The following is a 24,949-nucleotide window of genomic DNA, read 5'->3' on the forward strand; positions in this document are numbered from 1 at the left end:
AAAACAGGGGTACCTAGGTGGCTCAGTCGGTTAAGCATCCAACTTCAGCTCAGGTCATGATCTCACAGTTCATGAGTTCAAGCCCCGTATTGGACTCTGTGCTGACAGCTCAGAGCTTGGAGCCTGCTTCGGATTCTGTGTCTCCCTCTCTCTGCCCCTCCCCTGCTCACACTCTGTCTTGCTCTCTTTCTCAAAAACAAATAATAAAAACATTAAAAATAAATAAAAAATAAAATAAAGAAAACTTCAAGATATACACAGAATATTAAAAAACAAAAAACACCACTTGTTTCTCCCAGTTATCTGTATACCACACCCCAAACAAATAGAATCCTGTATTTTCCCTCCCACTATGCTTTTATTCGTTCATTTAATACACATGTATGTATCACCTTATATAAGTGATTTAGAAATAACTTATACAAGTGATTTAGAAATAACTAAGAAAGAATTCTGACTGATGGGAAGAATTCAAGATAGGCAGTCCCTTCTCCTCTGGGGTTTTTACAACAGTAACATTTTCTTATCAACCTATCTATTATGCTAAAAAAGAGTATCAAAGCAATGCACAGACAGCAAAGCTGCTTTCCCACAATAGCATCATGAGGTGGGGAAGGTACACTGTAGAGATACGGAAAATGAATTGAGATCCAAGGTAGATTCTAGAGATGTAGAAACTGAACTGAAGTTGAGTGACAGGCCCAGTGTCACACAGCACATTGGAATTAAAACATAACTCTTCAAATTCCCAGGGTGAGGGCTTCAATTCCATTTCAAAACATTTTGTGCTAATGTTGCAATATGTTTCAAGAATCTTAAAAGTTCAGACCTCTGTTCTAGTTATTCCATTTCTGGGAATCTAAGGACATAACATGAAATGTCTGCGCAGATTTATGCAAAAGACTTTTGGTGCAGTGTTACTTACAGTAGTTAAAATCTAGATGTCTAGACTCACGGGAAATAAGGAAAACCATGTATGCAGTGGTCTAACCTTTACAAACGTTTAGAAGCAGCATGATTATTTGGAAACATGTTGGAAACAATGTCAAATGGAAAGAACAGGATCTTAACATTTTACATACAAAATAATCCTAACTGTATTTTTTAATGTTTTATTTATTTTTGAGACAGAGAGCATGAGCAGGGCAGGGGCAGAGAAAGAGAGAGACACAGAATCCAAAGCAGGCTCAAGGCTCTGAGCTGTCAGCACAGAGCCCAATGTGGAGTTCAAACCCACAAACTGTGAGATCATGACCTGAGCCGAAGTCAAACGCTTAACTGACTGAGCCACCCAGGCACCCCAATATCAGTGCATAGCCTGATGCAGGGCTTGAAGTCACAAACGGTGAGACCATGACCTCAGCCGAGGTCAAGACTCAGAGGCTTAACCTACTGCGCCACCCAGGCGCCCCCTAACTGTATTTTAAAAGAGAGTTCTGGGGCGCCTGGGTGGCGCAGTCGGTTAAGCGTCCGACTTCAGCCAGGTCACGATCTCGCGGTCCGTGAGTTCGAGCCCCGCGTCAGGCTCTGGGCTGATGGCTCAGAGCCTGGAGCCTGTTTCCGATTCTGTGTCTCCCTCTCTCTCTGCCCCTCCCCCGTTCATGCTCTGTCTCTCTCTGTCCCAAAAATAAATAAACGTTAAAAAAAAAATAAAATAAAATAAAAGAGAGTTCTGGGGAAAGATCATGCAAATGCTGATGAATAAAAGAAACACCAGTATAGCATTTTCTAGGTCTGTTTCAATAGCGTCAAAAATACACGCAGCCTTCGCCAAAGAAGATACACAAGTGGTCAAAAAGCACATGTAAAGATGCTCAAGCAAAACTAGGCATTAGGGAAATGCAAATCAAAACCGCAATGAGATACCACTCCACGCCTCACTAGGACAGCAATAATAACAACAGCAACAACAATGGAAAATAGCAAGTGTCGGCGAGGATGTGGTGCAATTGGAACCCTTGTGCACTGCTGGCGGGAATGCAAAGTGGTGCAGCTGCTGTGGAAAACAGGTTGGCGGTTTCTCAAAAAGTTAAGCATAGATGTGCTGTATGACCCAGCAACGCTACTTCTGGACAGATGTACACCCAGGGAAACTGAAAGCAGGTGTACAAGCAGGTGCGTCTGCTAGTGGCACAATGCACAGTGGCCAAAGGGTGTCCAACCAATGAATGGATAACAAAATGTGGTGTGTCCAGGCCAATGATAATAGAATGTTATTCAGCCATAAAAAGGAAGGGAGTAGCTTTTAAAATGGGAGGGGAAAAAAGAAATGTAGTGCAAATGTAATGTGTACCATGGATGCACCCGGAGACATTATGTTGGGTGAAGAAAGCCAGACATGGGGGTCACAGATGGTATGATTCCATTTATTGAGCATCTAGAATGGACAAAACCCATGACCGGAGAGTGGCTCAGTGGCTGCCAGTGAGTGGATCAGGGGCTAGGAGGTTGGGGAGGTGCAGGGAGTGACTGCTTGGTGGGTATGAGATTTACTTTTAGGGTAACGGGATGGAACGGGATGGGGTGATGGTTGCTGGGCACTGTGAAGGTACTAAATGTCACTAATGGTAAGTCTTGTATGTATTTTACATATATATATATATATATATGGGTATATATATATGTGTGTGTGTATATATATAATATATATATATATTATATATATATATATATATACTTTGCCACACCAACTCTACCAGAATGTTTTTTGAAAGATAAAATCATGAATGTGGCAAAGATTTTACAAAAGAGTTCACTGTGTAAGTATCATTGCTATTATAAACAGTGGCAAAAGTTTGAAATTACCTAAATGCCTAACCAATGGGGCTCAGTAAATGAATGAGGGTACGCATTGGAATGCTGTGCAGTTGCTAAAACTTATGTTACAGAAGTTAAATGACAAGATGTTAATACCATTGAAACAGAAAAATCAATTTATCTCCTCCCCCCAGTGTATGTGTGTGTGTATAGAAGAATATCCCAGGTGTATACAAACACACACACACACACACACACACACACACACACACACACACAGTGAAAGGGATCTATATTAAAGGGGTAACAGTGACTAGTGACTGGTTCTGGGTAGAATTGTACACAATTTTAATTTTTGCAATAATAAAATAAGTACTAATCATTATTTGCTAAGTATCTTATGAAATATCAGGCACTGTTCTAAATTTTACCTATCCATCTATCTGTCTAACAAATCATTTAATTCTCATAAACACCCTAGGAATGAGATTAACTAAATTCTTCAAGGTTGCACAGCCAGTAAGAGGGGAAGCTGGGATTCAAACCCAGGGACTGTGGCTGCAGAGCCTGAGATCTTAACCACTATGCTATAAGATCATATTGTTTAGTCCATAGATTCTAAATTTTCTATCATGGTTACATCACATATAAAAGGAAAGAAAGCTATTTGAAAAAAATAACTAACCATATAAATAACCTAACCATAAAATTTAAGAGCTGTCATCATTGTAGGGAAGGAATATGGGTATTTAAAAATTCTCCTATTTGTCTAGATTTTTCAAATTTCCTTTAAGGAACATGAATTGCTTTTAAAATTTTAAGGGAAAAAACGTCTCAACTAAGGTTAAACAAAGCATGGCGTCAGAGTTTTAAAGCCATTCCTGAAAGGACAAGTCCAAGGATCCTGAAGACTCCAGTGCGGAGGCAGCCAACTGCTTGTGGACCAGAGGCAGGAGGGGACAGCCAGAGGTAGGAGGAAAGGACCAGAGGCAGGAGGGAGGGGCCAGTGAGAGAAGGGAGGGGCCACAGAAGGAGGGAGGGGCTACAGGCAGGGGGAGGGGCTAGAGGCAGGAGGGAGGAGGCAATGGGAGACCACCCGTGAACTCGGTGAGGTGAGGGCGCAAGAAGGACCCTTCTACATCTATGCTAGTGAAGCATTTCCATCCTTACCTTGCAGTGCCTCCTCATGCTCTCCCTCCAGGGCTCTTTGCTGTTCATCTAGTTTCTCTCGAAGCTCCAGCTCCCTCTCCTTCTCCACCTGGGGACAGAAAGTGGTAAGCAGCGTGAGATTGAGCAGGTTCAGCACAGCCTCGCTTATCTACTCCCGGAACCCTGGAGCTTTGCAGAGGCTGGTGATCAGAGTCCCACCCTGTCGTCTACGTGATGGGGACAATCTGAGTTCAGAGAGGGCACAAGGCCTCCAAGACACAGCAGATGTGGCTGACTTTGCTTCTTTAGGGCTTGGAAGGGGGCTCCTAGAGAACCGTCTAGGTGGAAGGCAAGTAGGGGTCTTCCAACCCTGATGCCCACTCCAGGCAGGAAGTCTTTCTACTGCATCAGAGTGTTTCCCGACCTTTCATTGCATATAATGTACATAATGAATTACATGCAAGCAGTTACAAATATTTATTCAAAAGATAAAGGACTCCCTTCTTGGTAATGGAGTAAGAGATACTTACAACAACAAAATCAAAAGTTGGTCCTCACTCTGGGACTTAGCGAGGTTAGCTGAGCAGGAGGTTTTCCTGCTCAACACAGGTGGGGTTGTGTCACCTGGACTTACCTGTTGTGCCCATTTCTTCCTGTCCTCTTCGTGTTGCTGGAGAATTCTGGTTATATCCTTCTGGCACCGCTCAGCCTCCTCAGATGCGCACAGCTGGACAGTTGTGGCTGTGAGTGAGGAAGCAAAAAATGCACACAGAGCGGAGGAGAAGCCAGGGTCCGGCAGAGAGGATGTGGGAGGCCAGGGCTAAGGGATGAGAACTCCAGTGTCCACCTCAAGAATGGTTTCAGTTGGGAGATCAACCTCCAGAGGCCCCCCCAACCCCGCACATCTCTCTGGCTTGGGAGACCCTCTTGAGTGCAGGAGCCAGTGGGCTCATTTTGTTGTCCTCTAGGATCTACAGCAGAGCTGGTAACTTGCAGGACAGACTCAGCCCGTAAAGGTGCAATTTGCTCTAGCTAATATCTAAATTTAAAAAATAATTAGTTGCAGGGTGCCTGGGCGGCTTAGTCGGGTAAGCGTCAGACTCATGATTTCGGCTCAGGTCATGATCTCGTGGTTCGTGTGTTCGAACCCCTGCATCAAGCTCTGTGCTGACCATGCGGAGCCTGCTTGGGATTCTCTCTCTCTCCCTCTCTCTCTCTCTCTGCCCCTTCCCCGCTCATGCAGTCTCTCTCCTCTCTCTCAAAATAAATAAGGAAATAAACATTTAAAAAAAATTAGTTGCTGAGGTTTACTAACTGGGCAGCTTTTACTTCATGTACAGATGTCTGTCCAACTTGTTTTCAAGGAGCAGGAGAACTGGCAGTGTATGAAGCTGAGGCCGGCCTGTCTCCTGCTTTGTCCAGGGTGTGGCTCTGCCATTTACCCCAGGCCTTGCCTCTCTCTCCTGAGGCTGCCTCATCACCTGCTTTACCTGCTGGGGCCAGAAGGTGTCTGAGTGTGTGACCCCTGACCTTTAGCAGGCCCCACCCCCAGCTGGAGGCAGAGGGGCTGCCGTGAGTGGGAAGGAGGCGCCAACAGGAAGCTTCGCTCTTGCTTAGGGAAACTCCAAAACCCGCCCTGCCCACGCAGCTCTGAGTCCAGTAGGCTCTGGGTGTGACCCAGGGCATGACCCATCCTCTCTGTGCCTCAGTTACCCAATATGTGAAATCAGGATAATAATAATACCCACCTCACAGGGCTGTTGAGATAATTAAATCAGGAAACAATGGCAACAGCAATAATAATAGCAAGGTAAGGAATACGGAGAGCATATCATGCCCGGGAATGTGCCAGTCCCGTTCCAAGTGCCTCATGGGTACTACTCGCCTAGTCCCCGCAACAACCCAACATGGTGGGTACTGTCACTCTCCCCATTTCACAGACAAGGAAACTGAGAGACAGAGAAGTGATGCAACTTGTCTAGGATCACCCAGTTCACAGTCGGGGAGAAGGGCTGTGAATACACCGTCTGACCCCACGGCAAACGCTCCTAACTACCACCGTATCCTGCCTGCTTATGCACAAAGAGCAGGAAGCATAGTGCCAGGCATTTAGAAGTAGCTCAGTAAATGTTCTTTATTGTTTACGGAATGTTCTCTGGATATTCATTAATGCTCATGACAAGCACTAGAGGGGCTGGCATTACTGGTGCGGTGGGTATTATTATTAACGTTAGTATTATTATTACAGAGCTCCATCGACAGGGTTGGCAAAGGGCACGGGGAGAAAGGTGAGGAACGGGGCTCCAGGCAGGAAGCCAGCACTGGGGGAGTGAGTCAGTGCCCTGAGTCCTGGGGGATGGCAGTGGTCAAGTACAGAGAACCCCAGACTCAAACAAACCATTTGGCTCAGCATCCCAGACTTTGGTCCACACCTGGCCCCAGCCAGGGAGAAGCTTATAAGACAGATATCGTCACCAACAATAGTCTTCAGCCCCACTCCCAGAGATTCTTAATTACTTGGTCGGCGGCGGGGCCCCAGAATCCGTATCTTTGATGTTCCCCAAGTAATTCTTGTGCACAGGCAGGTTACAGAACCTCTGAATTCTGGTCCCATGGCTGATCTGGAACTTAAACTTCCTCTATAATGTCCCTGACAGTCTTCAGCCTGTAACTGGACACTTTCAGAGACGAGAGCTCGTTTCATTATGAGGCAGCTCTGATGGTTCTAAAACAACAATCACACAAAAAATCCTTTGAGATTGAGCTGAATTCTGCCTGCCTGTTTCTGCCGCCTTGAAGCCCTTCTACTGACCTCTGAGTCACACTGAACAAGGCTTATCTTTCTTCTCTATGAGGGCATTTCAGACATTTGGAGAGAACTGTTGTGTTTTACTGCAGTATCTTCTTTCCAGGTAGAACATCCTCTGCTCCTTTAACTGCTCCTTATAGGACGTGGCTTCTAGATTCCTCACCAGCCTGATCTGCCTTCCACTGTACTCCCTCCAATTTTTCTGGATTCTTCTGAAAGTGTACTTTCCAGAAATAAACTCCGCACTCTAGGTATGGCATCAATAGCCAGGAACAGGCCAGTACAGGTCAGGACTATCACCTCCCTCATTTTAGACATGATACTCCTATTAATGTAACTGACTTAAGGTCTCATGAGATAATTTTTTTAAAAAAAATTTTTTTTTTCAACGTTTATTTATTTTTGGGACAGAGAGAGACAGAGCATGAATGGGGGAGGGGCAGAGAGAGAGGGAGACACAGAATCGGAAACAGGCTCCAGGCTCTGAGCCATCAGCCCAGAGCCTGACGCGGGGCTCGAACTCACGGACCGCGAGATCGCGACCTGGCTGAAGTCGGACGCTTAACCGACTGCGCCACCCAGGCGCCCCTCATGAGATAATTAAACAGCCATATCACCTTTGTTGGTTATAAGGCAGGAAACCTCATGGATGGTGGGGAGGGCATATATAGGCCTGGCCACTCACCTGTGTCCCCATTGAGGGGACCTAGTTCCTGTGGCTGTGGTCTGGGTAGCTGATCTGGTTTGCGGCGCCTCTGGAAGAAAGGAGACAACAATGACGTGAGGGTAGAGGGTAGAGGTCAGTGTGAGGATGGGTGTAGGATCCTTCCAAAGGCAAGACAGAACTTCCACTTATGCCAGAGCCTGACCTGTATCCAGTTACTTAGGCTGCCTCCCCCACTGGCCAAAGGGGAAGGGGTTCCCAGAGCAGAATTTCTCATCATTTCCAGGCGAACCCTCACGGGGGAGTTCGATGCTGGTTGACCTGTCCTTAGAGCCTTGTGGTTTGTGCTGCCATCCACGGGGCCCTCCCTGCCCACCTCTTTCTTCTCCCAGGACTTGGTCAGACCTTCTGCTCAGTCCAGTTATGGCTGAAACTCCCCAACCTCTAGTTCAGAGACAATTCCCCTTTCCTCTCAGGGCCTATGGCTACCACAACTTCCTTCCAAGTTCCCCATATTGGGGACAAAGCATCAGAAGTCCAAGCCATGATTTTACATGCTTATTCTTTGTTAGAGGGGGGTATTCCCCCAACTATAAGGAGGCAGGGGTACTTACCTTGACTGATGGGGGGGAAGACACCGTACTCAGGATGTACCGGACGCTATGATACCCTATCTATATTATCTTAGCTAATCTTCAGAATGAACCTGGGAAATATGAATGTGCCCAATTTAAAGATCAGGAAGTTGAGGCCGAGTGACGTTAGGGCTCAACCAAAGCAGATGAGTGGATAATTGGCAGAGTCAGGTATCTTAGCCATACCTCTGGGCACGTTGACCAACTTTGGCCAGGATTGGTTGGATCGGATCAAAGGAGGGAACCGATGCCAAAGGCTTTGGGATACTAAAGCAGTGTCAGTGGCACCCAGATAATCAAGTTTCATAAATCGTACTTTTTATTTTTTATTTTATTTATTTATTTTTTTTTTTAAAAAGTATGCACTTTTTTTTTTTTTTTAACGTTTATTTACTTTTTGAGAGAGAGAGAGAGCATGAACGGGGGAGGGTCAGAGAGAGAGAGGGAGACACAGAATCGGAAGCAGGCTCCAGGCTCCGAGCCATCAGCCCAGAGCCCGACGCTGGGCTCGAACTCACGGACCGCGAGATCGTGACCTGGCTGAAGTCGGACGCTTAACCGACTGCGCCACCCAGGCGCCCCTAAATCGTACTTTTTAATAGGAAAGTTGATATGGGTTGACAATCAAGAATGACTGAAACGCTGCTAGGAAGCATACTTCTGGTTGGGGAGGAAGATAAGTCAAGGGAAGGCTTCTACAACCTTCTGCTCCTGCCCCACAGTGCCCAGCACAGAGCCTGGTACGGTGTGAGCCCCTGACAAGCTGGACCCAACTTGGCACCTCCCCTAGGCCCTGGTGCCTCAAATCTGCTCAGTGGCTGGGTATGCCTGACAAGTGGGTTTTCCTTTCACCCTGTTTAGACTCAGCTCCCCCTGCCCCGGGGAGCGGGTGTGCCTGGCCAGGGAACAAGCCAGGGAAGCTGTCAAAGCAGGAATCTGGGGAAGTGACGGGAGCCAGCCTCTCTATCTTGGGCTGCAGGAAAGAGGAGATAAATGGTTGTCTCACCCCTGTTGCCATGACTGGTTACACTAATCTGGGAGGGTTTTTCATGGGACTGAGAATTCCTGAATTCCAGACCTGGCTCTACAAAGCTGGATAAATCTCTTCCCTCTTCTGGGCCCCTGCTCCCTCCTTTGTGAAGGAGAGGCAAGGAGGTCTTAGTCGATCCCCATGGTGTTCATACTCGGAGCCTATGACCTCAGATCCTCTCAATAGCACTGACAGGCAGGGCTATTAGAGGTAAGGACACTGAAGCCCAGGGAGGTAAGCCACCATCACACTGTGCCCTGATGTCAAAATCAACATCAGGACCAGGTCTCTGCACTGGGGCGCCTGGGTGGCTCAGTCAGTTAAGCGTCTGACTTCGGCTCAGGTCATGAACTCACGGTTCCTGAGTTCGAGCCCCGTGTTGGTTTCTCTGCTGTCAGTATGGAGCCTCCTTGGGTTCCTCTTTCCCCTCTGCCTCTCCCCTGCTCTCTCTGCCTCAAAAATAAATCAAATAAACATTATAAAAAAAAAAAAAAAAAAAAAACCAACCCTCAGCCCTTTAGAGACTGGAGCTGCGTGGTTAAGAACTCTGGGATTTTAGAATTACCCAGACCTGGATTCGAATCTTAAATCAAACCCTGCGTGACTGTATGGCCTCTCCAAACCTCGGATTTCTAATGTTGCTTTAAGGATTAGATGGGATAATGCACCTATAATGTCTGACATATTCTAAGAGCTCAAACATTGCCTGAGTTTATTACTTTCTGAAGAACAAAGACCCTGAAATGCTTTGGGAGATCTCCCTCAGACTGGCCTGAAGTCAGATCATAAAGCTCATGAGAAACTGTCTTCTCCCAAACAACAGCCACAGAGAAGTGAAAAACTCTTCTCCACGAACAGCCTCCAGACCACAGGCAGGATGTGACTGTGTGCTTGAGTCCCCAGATCCTAACGAAACCACTCCCAGGATTACTCCGTCAAATAACATCCAAGACTCATCACCATCCGTCCTCAGGCTACCGTCCTCCTCGGCCTCCTTCCTTCCTTAGTAAATATTTGTAAACATCTTCTTCCGATTATAGTAGTAGTAATAATTTATTCATTAAAGGAATGTTACCTATGCTTCCTGATATTTTAATTTTTCAAATATATTATGAGCATTTACTACATGGCATTAAATATTCTGTACACATATTAATTTTCACGACTCAAACATTACATCCTTGTGGATGAATTCAATCATTTAATGCATAATCTGCATGAGTATTTGAATTATTTCCATTTTTTAATTTCCGAATTATGCTTTAGTGAACATACTGACTTTTTTACATAGCCAAAGCTATGGGTTCTACCCTCCAGAAAGGTTAAAAGAACTCACCCACTAATAGCACACAAGAAGGCCAGTGTCACTGCAACCTTGCCAACATGGAACAGTGTCATTTTTACAAAATAATCGGCAAATTTGCTGGGCCCAACTAAATAGGCCTATTGTACTTCTGGTCCCAATGTGCACATCCATGTGTCCAAGAGCATCCCAAGCTGCTCAAGACCATCCCAGCATGACGTACACTCTCAGGCTTCCGGGCTGAGTTCATGTAACATTTCTCCTCGGTCTCTCCCCAGGGCTGAGTTAGTTCCTATCAGCTCTATGCTCCAGTGCCTGTTCAGACACCCATGTGAGTACCTACCTGGCTACCCAGGTTTCTCCAGCTAGGCCAAGGGGCTCCTTGAGGACCAGGACCATTTTTGAAATCCACTTGGGATTTGTCCCAGCATGTGTGTTAGGATGCCCAGAACAGTATTTCTAGGAATGTGGCCTATGGGCCTCCCGTATTAGAACCACCTGGAGTGCTTGTTTAACACAGCCCGCAGGCCCAGTTCTAGACCCACAGAATCCAAGGGTGGTACATGTGCCAGGAAGCTCCCATCTGCCCATCTATGCAGGTGGTTCTGATATCACGAAAGCCTGGGGACACAGAGCCCAGGGCCGGGTAGGAATTGATAAGCAACTACTGCATGGAAAATCCCCAGGTTGGGACTCTGGCAGCTTCCTCCTCAGAGGCCACGGAGCAGAGTTCACCCTGCAGTGGGAGAGGACAGGAGCTGGGAGGGGAACACAAGAATTTCCCCTTCCAAAAGCAGAGCGGGGAGGCCCAGGGCTGGGGGTGGGGCATTCGGATTGAGCTCTGCAGGAGGGCTAGCAAGGTCAGTGGGGTTTCCTGAGTTGAGAGAAATTTGGGAGAAGAGAGCTCGAGGGGCAGCTGGCAGCACAGGACCTAGGGAGAACACAGGACTGGGGGAGACACCTGGAGACCCGGGTTCCAGCTTTACTATGAGACGTTAGGCAAGTCCCCCACTCTGGTCCTCAGTTTCTCTATCTGTCATGCACCAGGGTTGGAACAGGTGTTCTCTTCAGTTCCTTTGAACTCAAGGGCAGCCCTTCAACTAATAAGGCTGGAAACAGGGCCTTTATATCTTGGCAGCAACCATGGTTGTGGGGCCCATCTTCTTGTTCAAGCAGACCAGACCCCTGCCTTGGGTTCAACCTGAAGCAAACCTGGTCTGTAACGGGATGTGGCACAGTCAGGGCAGAGAGGGAGGGCGGTGCCAGATGAGCTCACATCGGGTCTAGTGAGACCCCTAGAATATGCTTGCATTTTGAAGGGTAAACTGACAAACTGAATGCATCCAGAAGGAGGTGACAAGACGTGGCAGGAGGCACGAAACCAAAGTATGGGAGGTGCTGTGAACAGAACAAGTTGGTCCGCCTCAAGAACAGACAAGAAAACCTGGCCACTGCCTTCAAATCTCACAGGACTATCCTAAGGTGGAAGCTCTAGTGTGTGGCCCACAGCCTTGGAGGGCAGGACTGTGGCTGAGGACTAGAAGGTTCGAGAAGTTTCAGTTCAGCATGAAGAAGAATTTCAGAACTGTCCCCGGAACAGAGATAAGCTGCCTTACTAGAGGTTGGGGTTTGGCGGTGGTAGTGAGTTCTCCGTCACTGGTAGCGTGCAAGAAGAGGCAACCTTCATTTCGCAGGTTGGACTGAGAGATCACAGCGGACCTTCAACTCCAACAGTCTGAAATTCTGTCAAGTATCCTTGATGTTCAGCAAGGAAAGACCTCCGCTAAGCATAAAGTGCAGATGGGATGTGAAACCCACCAGCATTAACATTGTATCAGAGGGCTCTGTTGAGTATTACCCGGGTTGTAGTACTTTGTAGTACAGGTGAATTTCCATAGTCTACTTCCCTCAAATTGTGAGCCGCACCAGGCAAGAGTGAGTAAGGCAGAAGGAGCTTGGATGGAGCCGCCCAGCTCTTCCTCACCTTGGGACTCCTGCTACGGTGGAAGCCAAGGGCAGCCCTGAGGATAGCTCAGCCTCCTGAAGACACTTTAGGACCATCACTAACCTCGCTGTGGGGACCATCACTCCATGCTTTCCGTGGGCCTTCGGGCTTTGTGTATTTCTGATGGAGTGGTATGACATATGCCCTTGTTATTCCTGCTTAGCTTAGAGAGTTCAGTAATCAAAGGACCCTTTAGTTACCTGTTCCTTTCCTGTCCCCTAACTTGCCTTGGCCACATAGTTCTCTCACACCTATTCTGGCCGAGGAACGCTTCCTGGAACCCAGAAGGCAGGATTGGAAGGGCCCCTGGAGACAGTTTATTCCAATCCCCACCTCCTATTTCCAGATGGAAAACCTGAGGCCCAGTGGTGGGATGGGCAGCATTTGCCAGAGGCCTCAAAGCAGGGGAGCAGAGCCCTAATGAGAACCCGGATTCAAGGAGGCTGGAGGCCCTTCCATTTCCTTTATGCAAACACCAGATTGATCCCAGTAGCTGAAGTGTAGGGGATAGATGATTTGGGGCCTCGAGGGACTCAGTCCCTGCAGTATCTGAGCTGCCTTTCCTGTGTCTGGACTCAGCGTGGGTGGGGCCCCACACCAGTAGTTTCAGAAGCTTACCAACCACAGGCCAAGCCTATTGGCTGAGGTAGAGGCAGGAAGGAGGTGGGGGTGGAGGCCCCAAGGGCCCCCTCCAGAAGCGGGAGGAAAGGCAAGGCCTAAAAGTTCAGGGCGGTTGAGAAATTAGCGTTCCCACCCAAATCACAGGGGCTCTGATCACCATACACACAGGCCTCAGCTTCCCTACCTCTAAAATGGGCAGAAGTATTTTGCCAAAGTAATGCCGGAATTTGATTTCATTTTCCCAGTACCTGGGGCGGTGAAGATTTAGTTCAATTTGTTCATATCATACAGCGTGGGGTCAGCCACAACTGACTGCCCTGGGGATACAGATCAGTGTGGTGATAACGACCGACCTAAAGGGAGGAGGGCCAGCCTACACTCGGCTGGGCTGGGGGGCCACCGCCTATTCTCTGAACACCTGTGATGCCCCCAGAGCACCCCAGTCAGGGGCGGATGTGGTCTCGACTGCTCCTATCTGATCGACTGATGAATGAGACCTCAGCGGAGGACAGAACCCCTGCCTCTTAAGCACCAGCACTACTGAGTCAGACCATGGCAGTCGGCGCGGCAGGCCTTGAATGCAGAGCTCATCCTCATTCACAGACAGAGAGGCCGAGGCCCAGACAAAGGCTTTCCCATGCACCACATTCCTTTTCTTCCTCCCCAGAGCCTGCCTTTTCCGGCCCCCTAGGCCAGCTTCCCAGGGCGTCTGCCAGTTCTGATCACCTTAGAGGGCCTGGTGCTGGACACGGCAGTCTGCACCATTTCTGGCATTTGGGTCAGTCTGAGACCCTGAAGGAGTGGGGCAGAAAACGACATCAGTGGCCGCGGCAGGGCAAGAGACGTGCCGAGAGCACAGGTAACCCTGCCAGACAGCCACCTTGCTCCCCAACCCAATGGCAAACTCCCCAGTGGGTGTTCAGAGTCAAAACCCTGGCTTGCCACGTGCCTGCTGTGTGACCTTGGGAAAGTACCCTACCCTCTCTGGGCTTCTGTTTCCTCCTCTTTCTGGTACGGAGTTGGGCAATGGGATACATCGGAGTCCTTCTGGTTTTGACACGCTTGGGATGTAGAAGAAGGGGCAGAGGGAGGTCATCCGGACACCTCATCCTGTGTCAATCCCGTCACACTCGTTTGCTCCGGGCAGAGCAGGGCAGGTGATCCGACACACTCAGCCGTCAACCCCTGCATGACGAGGGCTTCTCCAGAGGACAAGAAAGGAGGTGCCTTTGCTCAGGAGGGCCTGGGTGGGTGTCCTGCACCCTTCACACCACCCTCTGTTCTTGAGCAGCCCCCGTGGGGAGGCAATAAAAGGAAGGGCAAGCTGATGGGGACCTCTGCAGCCACCCCAGCTTACAGGCGGCATACCCCACCCCCCTGCATTCGCAGTGCTTAGCAGAGAGGCACCCGTCAGTGAGGACACGGCACCTCCAGGGCGCTCACAGCAGAGTTGTGTGTAACAGAAACACACTGGAAACCAGCCTCACGTCTGTAGTGGGGGCTGGCTCGATACACTAAGATACACTGCGATGTCACTCGTAAGTTTAAAAACTGAAGCACGTGTTACATACCCAGCTGGAAAGGCATCTGGTAGACCACCAATATGCAAATAAACTATTTCTACTGCGCACAAAAGAACAGAGTAAAGGGCCAAGAAAAGCACAAGTTGATGGCACTTGTTTGTCATCTCCAGAGAAAGGATGAAGATTGCTGTGGCCAAGGAGGGGTAGCATTAGTTTTACCTTAATTCTTAGGACTTTTTAAACAACAGTGTATTCTGGGGCACCCGGGTGGCTCAGTCGGTTAAGCGTCCGACTTCAGCTCAGGTCATGATCTCACGGTTCGTGGGTTCGAGCCCTACGTCGGGCTCTGTGCTGACGGCTTGGAGCCTGGAGCCTGCTTCACATTCTGTGTCTCCCTCTCTCTCTGCCCCTCCCCTACTCATGCTCTGTCTCTCTCTCTCTCTCTCAAAAATAAAGTAAAAACATAAAAAATCAATTTAAAAAACCCACAACGGTGTATTTAAACTTTACTTGTGTGCAAAGAAATTAACGAGAAGAAACACCTCTCTCTGAGCCTAAAAGCAGCCGCGGCAGTCATTTTACAGATGGAGAAGCCAGGGCCCAGGGAGAGAACCTCCTATCTGCCATCCCACAGCAAGTTAGTGGAAGGGGCAGGAGTCAGTCCACTGCTGACTCCCAGGGCGGCCCTTTCCTCCGCAGGTGCCGCGGCCGGTGGCCGGTGGCCAAAAGCATCTGGGCCTCCTCGTCCAAGCACCTCCGCGTTTGCCACGCTCCCTACTCTTCTGGTGAGCCATGGGTCCAAGAGTGGGCTCTTGCTGTCCACCTTGACTGCTGGCAAGGCAGGGGCGAAGGCTGAGCGCGAGGGTGGGAGCCATTAACCCGAAGACATACAAGCTCCCCAGGGCTGCTGTAGCAAATCACCACAAAGACGGAGCCTTAAAACGGAGTGTGCTCTCCCACAGTTCTGGAGGCTACAAGTCCAAAAGCAAGGTTGTCAGGTGAGTGGGTTCCTTCTGGAGGTTCTGAGGAAGAATCCGTCCTAGCTCCTTCTCCTGGCTTCTGGCAGTTGCCAGCAAGTCTTGGTGTCCCTTGGCCTGTGCGTCCGCATCCTTCCAATCTCTGCTTCTGTTACCGCATGGCCTTCTCCCTGTCCAAATTTTCCTGTTCTCATGAGGATAACTGTCATTGGATGAAGGCCCATCCTAATCCAGTATGACCTCATCCTAACTGGATCCCATCTCCAAAATAAGGTCACATTCATGGGTTCTAGGTACACACGAGTTGGGGGGGTACAGATAAATTTCCCAACATCAAGGCTATTTCCTTAAGGAACGGCAGCAGGTAGGGTGGTGTGGAGCCATGGAGAAATGGCAAGGAGGTCTACAAGGTTCTGGCACACTCAGTGAAAGAACTCCACCATCGGGGGAGAGGGAGACGTGGAAGTAGGTCAGGTTGTACATCACTTATCCGGGGGAAAGCATGGCCGTGGGAGGGGTGTTTTAGGTATTGTAAGGCATCTGGCCTAGATGTTCGGGAAGGTTCAGGTTTGAAAATAAAGTGACAAGATCAACGATTTTCAGGGATTAAAATTCACCTGGCGAGAAATGCCAGGTGACTTGTCTTCAGGTCATGGGCAGGTTTAGGTCTCCACACACTGAAGAAGGATGGACGCTCTCTTGCGCCTTCTCTCCGCCCGCGGTGTGCTCACAGGGGCTCCCCCTGCTCTCCCTCCGGGTCCTGCTCTCCCTCCAGGTCATCCCGCACGGTTCACAGTGCTCTGAGGGTGGAGGACACTGAGAAGACAAAGATGGGATCTCAAGTGCCCCCAGAACTCGGGCCAACCATCAGGTTCTTCCTTTTATTGGAGGGTGTTCCTACTTTTTCCTGGTTTCTTCTTTGAACATGAATGTTTTTTTTTTTTTAATTTTTTTTTTTCAACGTTTATTTATTTTTGGGACAGAGAGAGACAGAGCATGAATGGGGGAGGGGCAGAGAGAGAGGGAGACACAGAATCGGAAACAGGCTCCAGGCTCTGAGCCATCAGCCCAGAGCCCGACGCGGGGCTCGAACTCACGGACCGCGAGATCGTGACCTGGCTGAAGTCGGACGCTTAACCGACTGCGCCACCCAGGCGCCCCTGAACATGAATGTTTTACCGAGGCCCTTTAGAAACCCTTTCCTAGGCAGATTTCAGACACTCGTTTACTATCTGATCTACGAATACTGAGAGGTCAGGTGGCCATCCCCCACCCCCCGCCCCCACCCCCACCCAAGAGTGTCACCAGCTTGACCAACATAGCAGCCTGCTTCTGGGCAACTAATTTGAAGTTTTATCTTTCCTGTTCTCTTTACAACAACAACAACAACAAAAGACATGAAGCCCAGGCCCCAAACTCAACACCCAATTTTGGCAAAGATGCAAGTCTTTAGGTGGCTGGGGGCCCTTGAGGGACCTATGCCAGCCACCTGGGAATTCAACTACAAAGGAAAAGAATAGAATTAAAAACATGTACATGTGCAGAAAATGTGTTGCCAAAGATTGAGTCTCTAAGGCAAAGATTATTAGAAATTTTTCTAATCGTCTTAGGTCACAGGGTACAGATGTCCCTTTATAAAACAGAAATCTGGCTTTCAATCTCACAAGATTTTCAGAATGCATATGTATGGAAGCCCGTAAGGGCTTTAGCTGGCATGATTTTACGGATTGGGCAAAAATCATTAGCTCGGAGGCTACATACACACCAACGTCTCCACGATGCTTGGGGCAGAGGGCTCGGTGCCCAGGAAAGTCAGCTTCCTTTCATACTCCCGACCACCCCACCCTCAGCAAACAAAGCTAAAAGGTCAGATTTGCCCTGTTCCTACTGACCAGATGTCAGGCGCCCGGACTTTCCTATTTCCCACTTACCCCAAAACAACTGTCTAGCCCCCATCCCACCATCCTTCAAAACCCAGCTGTCTCAGGAAGCCACCCCTCAGTCCCTCTGCTCCCCTCTGAGCTCAAAGCCACCCTCTCCCTCCTTAGCATGAAAACACAAGGATGCTCATGAAAAATGAGCACAAGACTAGGGCATATAAACAACCAAGGGTCCAAACTGGTTAAATAAGCCATGGAACATCCACAGAATATTAGGTGGCCATTAAAAATCATGTTTCCGTGGACAATTTAACAAAAATGCACCCAGCAAAATATTAACTAGAGTATGGCCACTTTAAAATATATTCCTGGGGCATGGGGGTGGCTCAGTCGGTTGAGCATCCAACTCTCGATTCTGGCTCAGGTCATGATCCCAGGGTCATGGATCCCTGCTGAGTGTGGAGCCTGCTTAAGATAATCTCTCCCACTCCCTCTGCCCCTCCCCTGCTTGTACCCACATGCACACTCTCTAGAAAAATATATATATATATTTCCAATTGTGTAAAAATAGTCACCCTCATGTATATTATATATATAGTAGGGAAAATAGAATGACACCGAAATATCCACAGAGGCTATGTCTTAATGGTGGGATTAAAAGTGATTTTTAAAGTTCTTTATATTTTTCCAAGTTCCGAAATTTTGCCTTAAACATTATAATAATCAGAATTAGATTTCTTAAGCGGAATCCTAAATATTTGCTAGGCCTAATCCCCCCCTTCTGTTCTTGCCAAAATGTCACCTGACCTCTGCTTGAACTCCTCCAGAGACGGAGAACTTGCTACCTTTCTTCCCCATGAGAAGTAGAATCTGGCTTCCTTTAGCTTCCCCTCACTGGTCACAATTCTGCCTTCTGGAACAACAGAGAACAAGGCTGCTCCCCAAGCCCCCTTGGCAACGCTTCAGAGGGTTGGAGGTAACGGCCAGGCTCCAGGCTTCATTGCCCCAATCCCCAAAGCCTGCCAAGGACATTCATGTCCCCCTGTCTCTCACATCCCTGTTTGCTTTCTTTGGGTCCAATCCAGGCAGTGATGTCCTTAAAGTATAATTGGGTCTCCCTTTTGACATTATGCACACTCTTATCAACAGCGCACTACTTGCCAGCCCGTGTATCAGGGACTCTCCTGCGTGCATTCTTTCATCTAATCTCTAGAACAACCCTATGACCCGGCAACTAACCTCATGCCTATCTTACAGATGGAGAAACCGAGGCACGAAGAAGCCACGTCCTTTCCATGGTCACTTCATGGACCTGTGACAGAGACAGGACTGAAGCAGCACCTAGCCCAGAGCCTGCTGTGCTGAGGGAAGAAAACAATGCGTGAACTCAGCTCTAAAGCCCACACCCTTAGTGTCCATGGTTTTGTTTTGGAATTATTTATGCCTAGGCCTGGGCTCTTCCACGTCGATCACTTCTGCAACCCTCCCTCTCTCTCTCTCTCCTGGCCTGCTACCCGGAAGGGTTCATGAAGTGCTCCTGAAAAACACCCATTGAGGACCCAGCTGTGGGAGCAGGACCAAGTGAGTTCTCTGACACTCTCCTCAGGGCTGAGGTGCCGGGGCCAGAGCCAAAGCCCGGGGCACTGGGCAGTTCTGACATCATGCCAGGCACACACACAGGGGGGCCACCGCGAGGCACTGGGAGCCCCTCCCCACCCCTGGCAAGCTACCGGGGATGGAAGGTCCCTCTGTACTCCCGTGTCACTTCTACAGGCAAGTCCATGGAAAATTTGTTTCCTTGGTCCCTCCCCTCTGTCCATCCTCTGCCTAAGGCCTCCTGGGGACATGACCACATCACCCATGGTCTCAGTCAAGATGGGTTTAGGAAGGACCACGTGGTGTAGATGGCTCCACAGCACCCAGCTGCCAGCGATCCCCACTCAGGCATTCGTCAGGATGTCAACTCGTCCCAATCAGTGGCTTAGCCTCAGGCCGGGTCTCTCAGCTAAGGCCACCAGGCACAGGAGACTACAGAACTCAGCAAACCCTCTCATCCCTGAACTTGGAAGGACAGAGAGGTCCTAGGGTCAAGCCCCTGTCCGTAGCCAGGGTAGTCCCCGCTGAAAGTTCCGGACTCATTCCTCGCCGCCTGTCGCCTCCACTCTCCCCAAGGAGCCCCACCATACTGGGCTCTCTCTGGTTCAGCCTTGGCTCAGGCTCTTCCCTCTGCCTCGACTGTGACTCCTCCCAAACCTTCAGCACTCAGTCAAGGCATCCCCACACCATCCTTTACCCCAATCCAAGGAGCCGTCCTGTATCTCTTGAGGCTGAAGGAGATACTATTGTTGCACCCCAGGCTCACCCTGGCTTAGCCTGGCTCTTGTTTGCCCCCATTTGCTCACTCAAATATTTCCACAGCACCTGCTCTGTACCGGCGATGAGCATCAGGCCAGGTGCGGCAAACCAAGCTCAGCTGCACAGCTTTATCCCCAGCCGGCTCTATGACTTTGGACACATCACGCCTCTCTGAACCTTGGTGTCCTCACCTGTGGAGTGGTGAAGACCCTGCAGCTCAGCCTAGCTCCCAGGGCTTTTGCGAGGCCCGCAGGATGTGAGCGTGAGTACTCTGTCAACTGCCTCTAAGGGTGAGTCATCGTTGCCTCGATCTGACCCTTCTGTAGTCTGAGCTCATCTTTCCACCTCCCATCCTTAGAGCCCTGTGTCCCCCCAGGGGACTGACAGCCTGTGAGGATGGCCTTGGGAGCATCCTTGGATAAGACATTGGGCAGGAGCACAGCCTGGAGGGATGGAAACAGGCATGAACTTTATACAGAACTGGCCTGTAAGTCCCGCCGCACAGGGGCAGGGGCCTGGCATTGCTGGGGCAGGGAAGGAAGGCCAGACTGCCCCGAGGCCACAGAGTGAAGGCTTTGATGCCAAAGGGCTTTGGAATCACTAGGAAGCCACATGAAGCACAGAGTTGGGGTGGGGACAAAGAGCACTGGACTAGGGGGCTGGATGCCCGGGGTGCACTCTAAGTTACTCCTTCCCTTCTCCAGGCCTTAACCTCCCATCTGTGTACTGGGTATATCAGCCCAGGAGGTACCCAGGGCCCTTTCCCACTCGGATAGTCTGTGTGGACTTGACTTGCCCTTCAAAGCTTGGGGCGGGAGGGTCCAGTTCAGGCTGTACCAAGGACAGACAGGGACAGCTGGTAAGGCTCTCAGAAGGGCCAGGAGGCAAGGGAACCCATGCTCACTGTTGGAAGGGTCATGCCTAGACCAGGGCTCCTCTTCCAGTCTCCTTCTGTCCCTGCTTAGATGGAAATCACACTTGGCTCACTTTGCAGACTCAGATGCGGACACGGGTTCAGAGAACACGGACCCTCAGACCCTTAGAAGTCATCCCATTCATCTCTCTTCCTCTCCACGCAGAGGGAGAAACCGAGGCCCCGAGAGGACTGAGGGCTTGCTCGGGGATACACAGCCTGTTTATGGCAGAGCCAGAACTGACATCCACCTATCACCAGCTCATTCCAGTCGCAAGCCAGGCTCGGCTTTATCTGCCCACCATCCCTGTCAGCCAGCCCTCTGCTTCCACTGCTTCAGGCAAGCCTCAGTTTCCCTGTGGGAGTAAGGGAAGACGGGACTCTTTCTGGGTCAGAGCTTGGTGAGGTTTTTTGAACTAGGAATAAAGGAGGAGCAAGGAAAGTGGGAGAGGCATTGTACTTGGGGGGAAAACTCATCTTCCTGAACTAGAACTAGGCACAAGGCAGGGAAAGCTTGGAGAGCAGGGAGATTCAAGTTTTATGAAAAATAACTACATTTTATGGCAGCTTGGAGCCTCTCAAGGTCTCCAGAGGCTCATCAAGTTTATGGGACCACCTGTCCCCACCTGGCAGAAGAGCAGGCAGTAGTAGGAAGAGAAGTTAGAACTTGAGGGTCCCCTCTTCCCTCTCTGTGCCCGGGGCTGTCCCCCCAAGGACAGTCCTCCGGCCCCAGGCTCTGACCCTCTGGGCTGGTCAGACCTCAAGGGGCAGCTGGGCCCACTGTCAGAAACCCGAGTCGAGTCTCCTGGGTCCTAACCCAGCTCCGAGGCCCCTCGGGGGGGGAGGGACAGGAAGGAAAGGAAGGGCAGCAGCAGGCTGCAGATCTCCTCCCTCTTTGGCCCCTCCCAGCTACCCCCAGGACAGCCCACATGCACCGGCTTTGGGGCCTCGAGGAGGCTCCAGGCCGGCGCTTCTCAAACTTTAAAGCCTGTTGTGAGCACCCGGTATCTCGTTAAAAAAGTCAGGTTCTATTTTGGCCGGTCCGGGGCAGAGCCTGAGATTCTGCATTTCAAACAGGTCCCGGGTGGTGCCGCTGCTGTAAACCCGTGGACCATTCTGCGAGGAGCGGCCTTAGAGATAATCTGCCTCCGAACGGTGGGAAAAGCGGAAGGCCCAGAGAGGTCAAGTCACTAGTCCGTGGCCACACAGCGAAGCTGCGCCCAGACCGAAGGAAGAGGGCACCTGCCACAGCACTAGACATTTCCCTACTCAGGCAGCCGGAATTAGCTGCGCTTCCCGGGCCCGGGGGCCGTGTGGCTAAACTCGGCTGCCCCGCGCGGCTCAGCCCGGGGCCGGGGGGTTGGTGGGGGAAAGAGCGTCGCCCGGCCGAGCTTTCCCCGCCTCCCTCCGCGCCGGCCTCTGGCCGTCCTCCGCCTGGCACCCCGGGGCGGGGACCGGCGGGGGGCCGGCGGCACGGACAGTCCCTGCGGCGGAGCGGTTCCGCACCCTCCTCCCCTCTGAAGGCAAACTTCGCCGCCGGAGCCCTTTACCTTTTTGGGGGCTTTGCAGCAGCTCGGCCGGCTGTGTCCGCAGCCCATCCTCCTCCGGGGACTCCCGGACGCCGCCTGCCTGCTCCGGGGGCCCCGAGGACCCAGCCGCCCGGGCCCCGCCGCCGGCTGCGCGCCCGCCGGCCGGGGCTGCCGGCGAGACCCTGAAACTGAACCTGGAAGCGCAGACTTGAGTCGGAGCTGGGGCGGCCGCGCGCCGTAAATACCCGAAGAGCAGGGCCTCGGGGTTCGCGGTGGCACCGCCCGCGGCAAGTGACCAGACTCTCCCTAAATGGTGACAACTTTGGGCCAGGGCAGAGAAGATCCCTATGAACAATGGATGTTTTCCCCGACCCTTGGCAGAGACAAGGCCAGGAAGAAAAATGAAAACAATGACTTAGTAAACACAACAGCTACCATTTACTGGGAGCTGGGTCTGCCCTGGCTACTTTGTACATATTACTTTATTTTTTCCCATCTCCTTGCCACGAAGGTATTATTCCTTCCACTTTACAGGTTACCAAGACGAGGATCAGAGACGTGATTTGCCTTAGCTCACAAAACTAGGAAGTACCAGAGCCCAAATAAATTCCAGTTCTAACTCCTGAACCTAAGCTTCGAGCCACGTCCCTACAAATACATAATGATACTTTGTTCCGTGGTAATGCCTCGTCACTTCTGGGTCCATAGCTCTTTCCAGTTCACGAGCGTCTGTACTACTCTGTCCATCCTGGATAGATGTTGCCCATCACAACAACCTTGTGGAGCAGACGGGCAGATGCGGTGGGAATAAGGGACATCACATGTCAATGCCCGGGGAAAAGAACTTTTATTTACCCTCACTTTGTTACCAGCTGAGGTTTCTGGGAGTGGCAGTGCAGAAAAAGCACACCTAACTTTGAAACTCAGTGTGCATGTGTGTGTGTGTATTAGCAAATTATACAAGGCCCCGAGACACTTGGGGAGGTATGGCCACGTAAAAGGAGCTCGCAGTTGTGAGTGAGGAAAGAATATGAGACCACATATTCCCACTCCACAGACTATAAGACCAATTGTAGCAGGCTCTAAGAAAGGAAACTAAAGACCCAGATGATATTAGGCTCATGGAAGGAAGAATAATATAAGACAGTGATTCACAAAATGTGTTCCCCAAATCAGCAGTGTCTGCAGTATCAGATATCTTAGAAATAGAAATTATCGGGGTGCTTGGGCGGCTGAGTCAGTTACGTGTGCCACTTTGGCTCAGGTCGCGATCTTGTGGCTGGTGAGACTGAGCCCCATATCCTGCTCTGCACTGACAGCATGCAGCCTGCTTGGGATTCTCTCTCTCTCTCTCTCTCTCTCTCTCTCTCTCTCTCTCTCTCTCCCCCTCTCTCTCTGCCCCTCCCCTGCTCATGCACGAGCATGCAAGGTTTTTGTTTGTTTGTTGTGTTGTGTTTTGCTTTGCAACCTGAGTTTGAATAAGGTTGGCTAATGGAATTTTCAGGGGTTGATGTACCAGTCAGGTTAGGTTAGGTTAGGTTCTACTGCGGTAATAAAACACATAAGTTGCAGTGACTCACCACGAGTAAAGCTAAGTTTTGTTCACACTCCATGTCCAGCGTGGGGAGGCAGGGGGCCCTGCAGTACGCAGACATTCTGCACCGTCCTACGATGCAGTCATTTCAACCCTATGCCTTCAGGGTTCATCAGGGCAAGAGGAGAGCACATAGAAGGGAATGGTGCAAAGGGTCTTAAATGCTTCTGCTCAGAAGTGACACACCTGAAATCCACTCACATTTTATTGGCCAAAGCAAGTCACATAGTCATGCTCTGCTTCAAGGGGGCGGGAAAGTACAATACGTACCTGGAAGGAGAGAACCAGAAATACTGGCCAACAGCAGAAATGTCTACCATAGTTACCAATCAATGAGCAGGTACGATGTGCCCTCTTCTTGGGCAAGTGGGGTGGCTCACTCATCCTGGTTTGCTCAGTGTTTCTGCACTTTTAGCTCTGAAGGTCCCATGTCCCCTCAGTCCTGGGCCCACTGGGATATCGGTCACCTTTTGGACAAGGCATAGCGAACGTAAAGGGAAGAAGACTCAGGTCTTGTCCTTGAATTAGTTATAATCTGCTTTTTCTTTTTCTTACATTAGACCCATACATAGAAAAAGAGGGAGAACAATAGAAAACAGGTGATAAAGCTAATGTTAAGTTGTGTACTCCTTGGGGAAATTATTAGGATTAAAGAAGGTAAGAGACTGTGGTGGGTAAGGAGAGGGAAGAGGAATTCCAGGAGGAATAGCACAGCCAAAGGACCTTCATGCTGAAAGGAATCCTAGAGTCCCAGGCTGGCTTCTGCTGCTTGCAACTAAGACAAACGTCTCTTACAATGTCCCTTGCGGGTGTTTGTGCAGTCTATGCTTTTGTACTTCCAGTGATGGGGAGACCACTACTTAACTTGCCATATGTAGAGGAAGAGGAGAGGCAGAGAGGAGCAACTACAGCGGGGGGGGGGGGGGGGGGGGGAGGAAGAGCACGAGTGCAGTCAGGGTAGAGTGTGGAGGTGGGGGAGTTGAGGAATGAGGAATTAGAGTTGGTGGCTGGGTTGTGTGTAGGGTTCAAAAGTCGGGGGACGAGGTGCGCTCTTTTGGGAAAGATTGGAAAGAAAAATATGGGGATTATCCTGAACATCTTTCATGAGAGAAGGACAGTATACCCACATAGAAAAAGTTTTGCATAGAATTTCAGGCAATTCAGGGGCGCCTGGGTGGCTCAGTGGGTTAAGCGACTGACTCTTG

General features: G+C 50.1%; 1 protein-coding gene across 1 annotated transcript in view; it reads right to left on the reverse strand.

Annotated features, from left to right (window-relative positions):
* The window catches only part of CCDC69 (coiled-coil domain containing 69), a 34,818-nt gene extending 12,489 nt beyond the window's left edge, over positions 1–22,329 (reverse strand). The window contains exons 1-4 of the mRNA XM_040498024.1: positions 22,172–22,329; positions 7,401–7,470; positions 4,541–4,647; positions 3,928–4,015 (exon numbers count right to left, since the gene is read on the reverse strand). Coding sequence (XP_040353958.1) covers positions 3,928–4,015; positions 4,541–4,647; positions 7,401–7,470; positions 22,172–22,219 — 313 coding nt within the window. The 5' untranslated portion in view covers positions 22,220–22,329. The remainder of the gene's footprint in view (positions 1–3,927; positions 4,016–4,540; positions 4,648–7,400; positions 7,471–22,171) is intronic.
* Positions 22,330–24,949: the final 2,620 nt, after the last annotated feature.

This window comes from Herpailurus yagouaroundi, unplaced genomic scaffold, assembly GCF_014898765.1.
Source record: "Herpailurus yagouaroundi ecotype Mexico unplaced genomic scaffold, PumYag 29, whole genome shotgun sequence".
Classification (NCBI taxonomy): domain Eukaryota; kingdom Metazoa; phylum Chordata; class Mammalia; order Carnivora; family Felidae; genus Herpailurus; species Herpailurus yagouaroundi.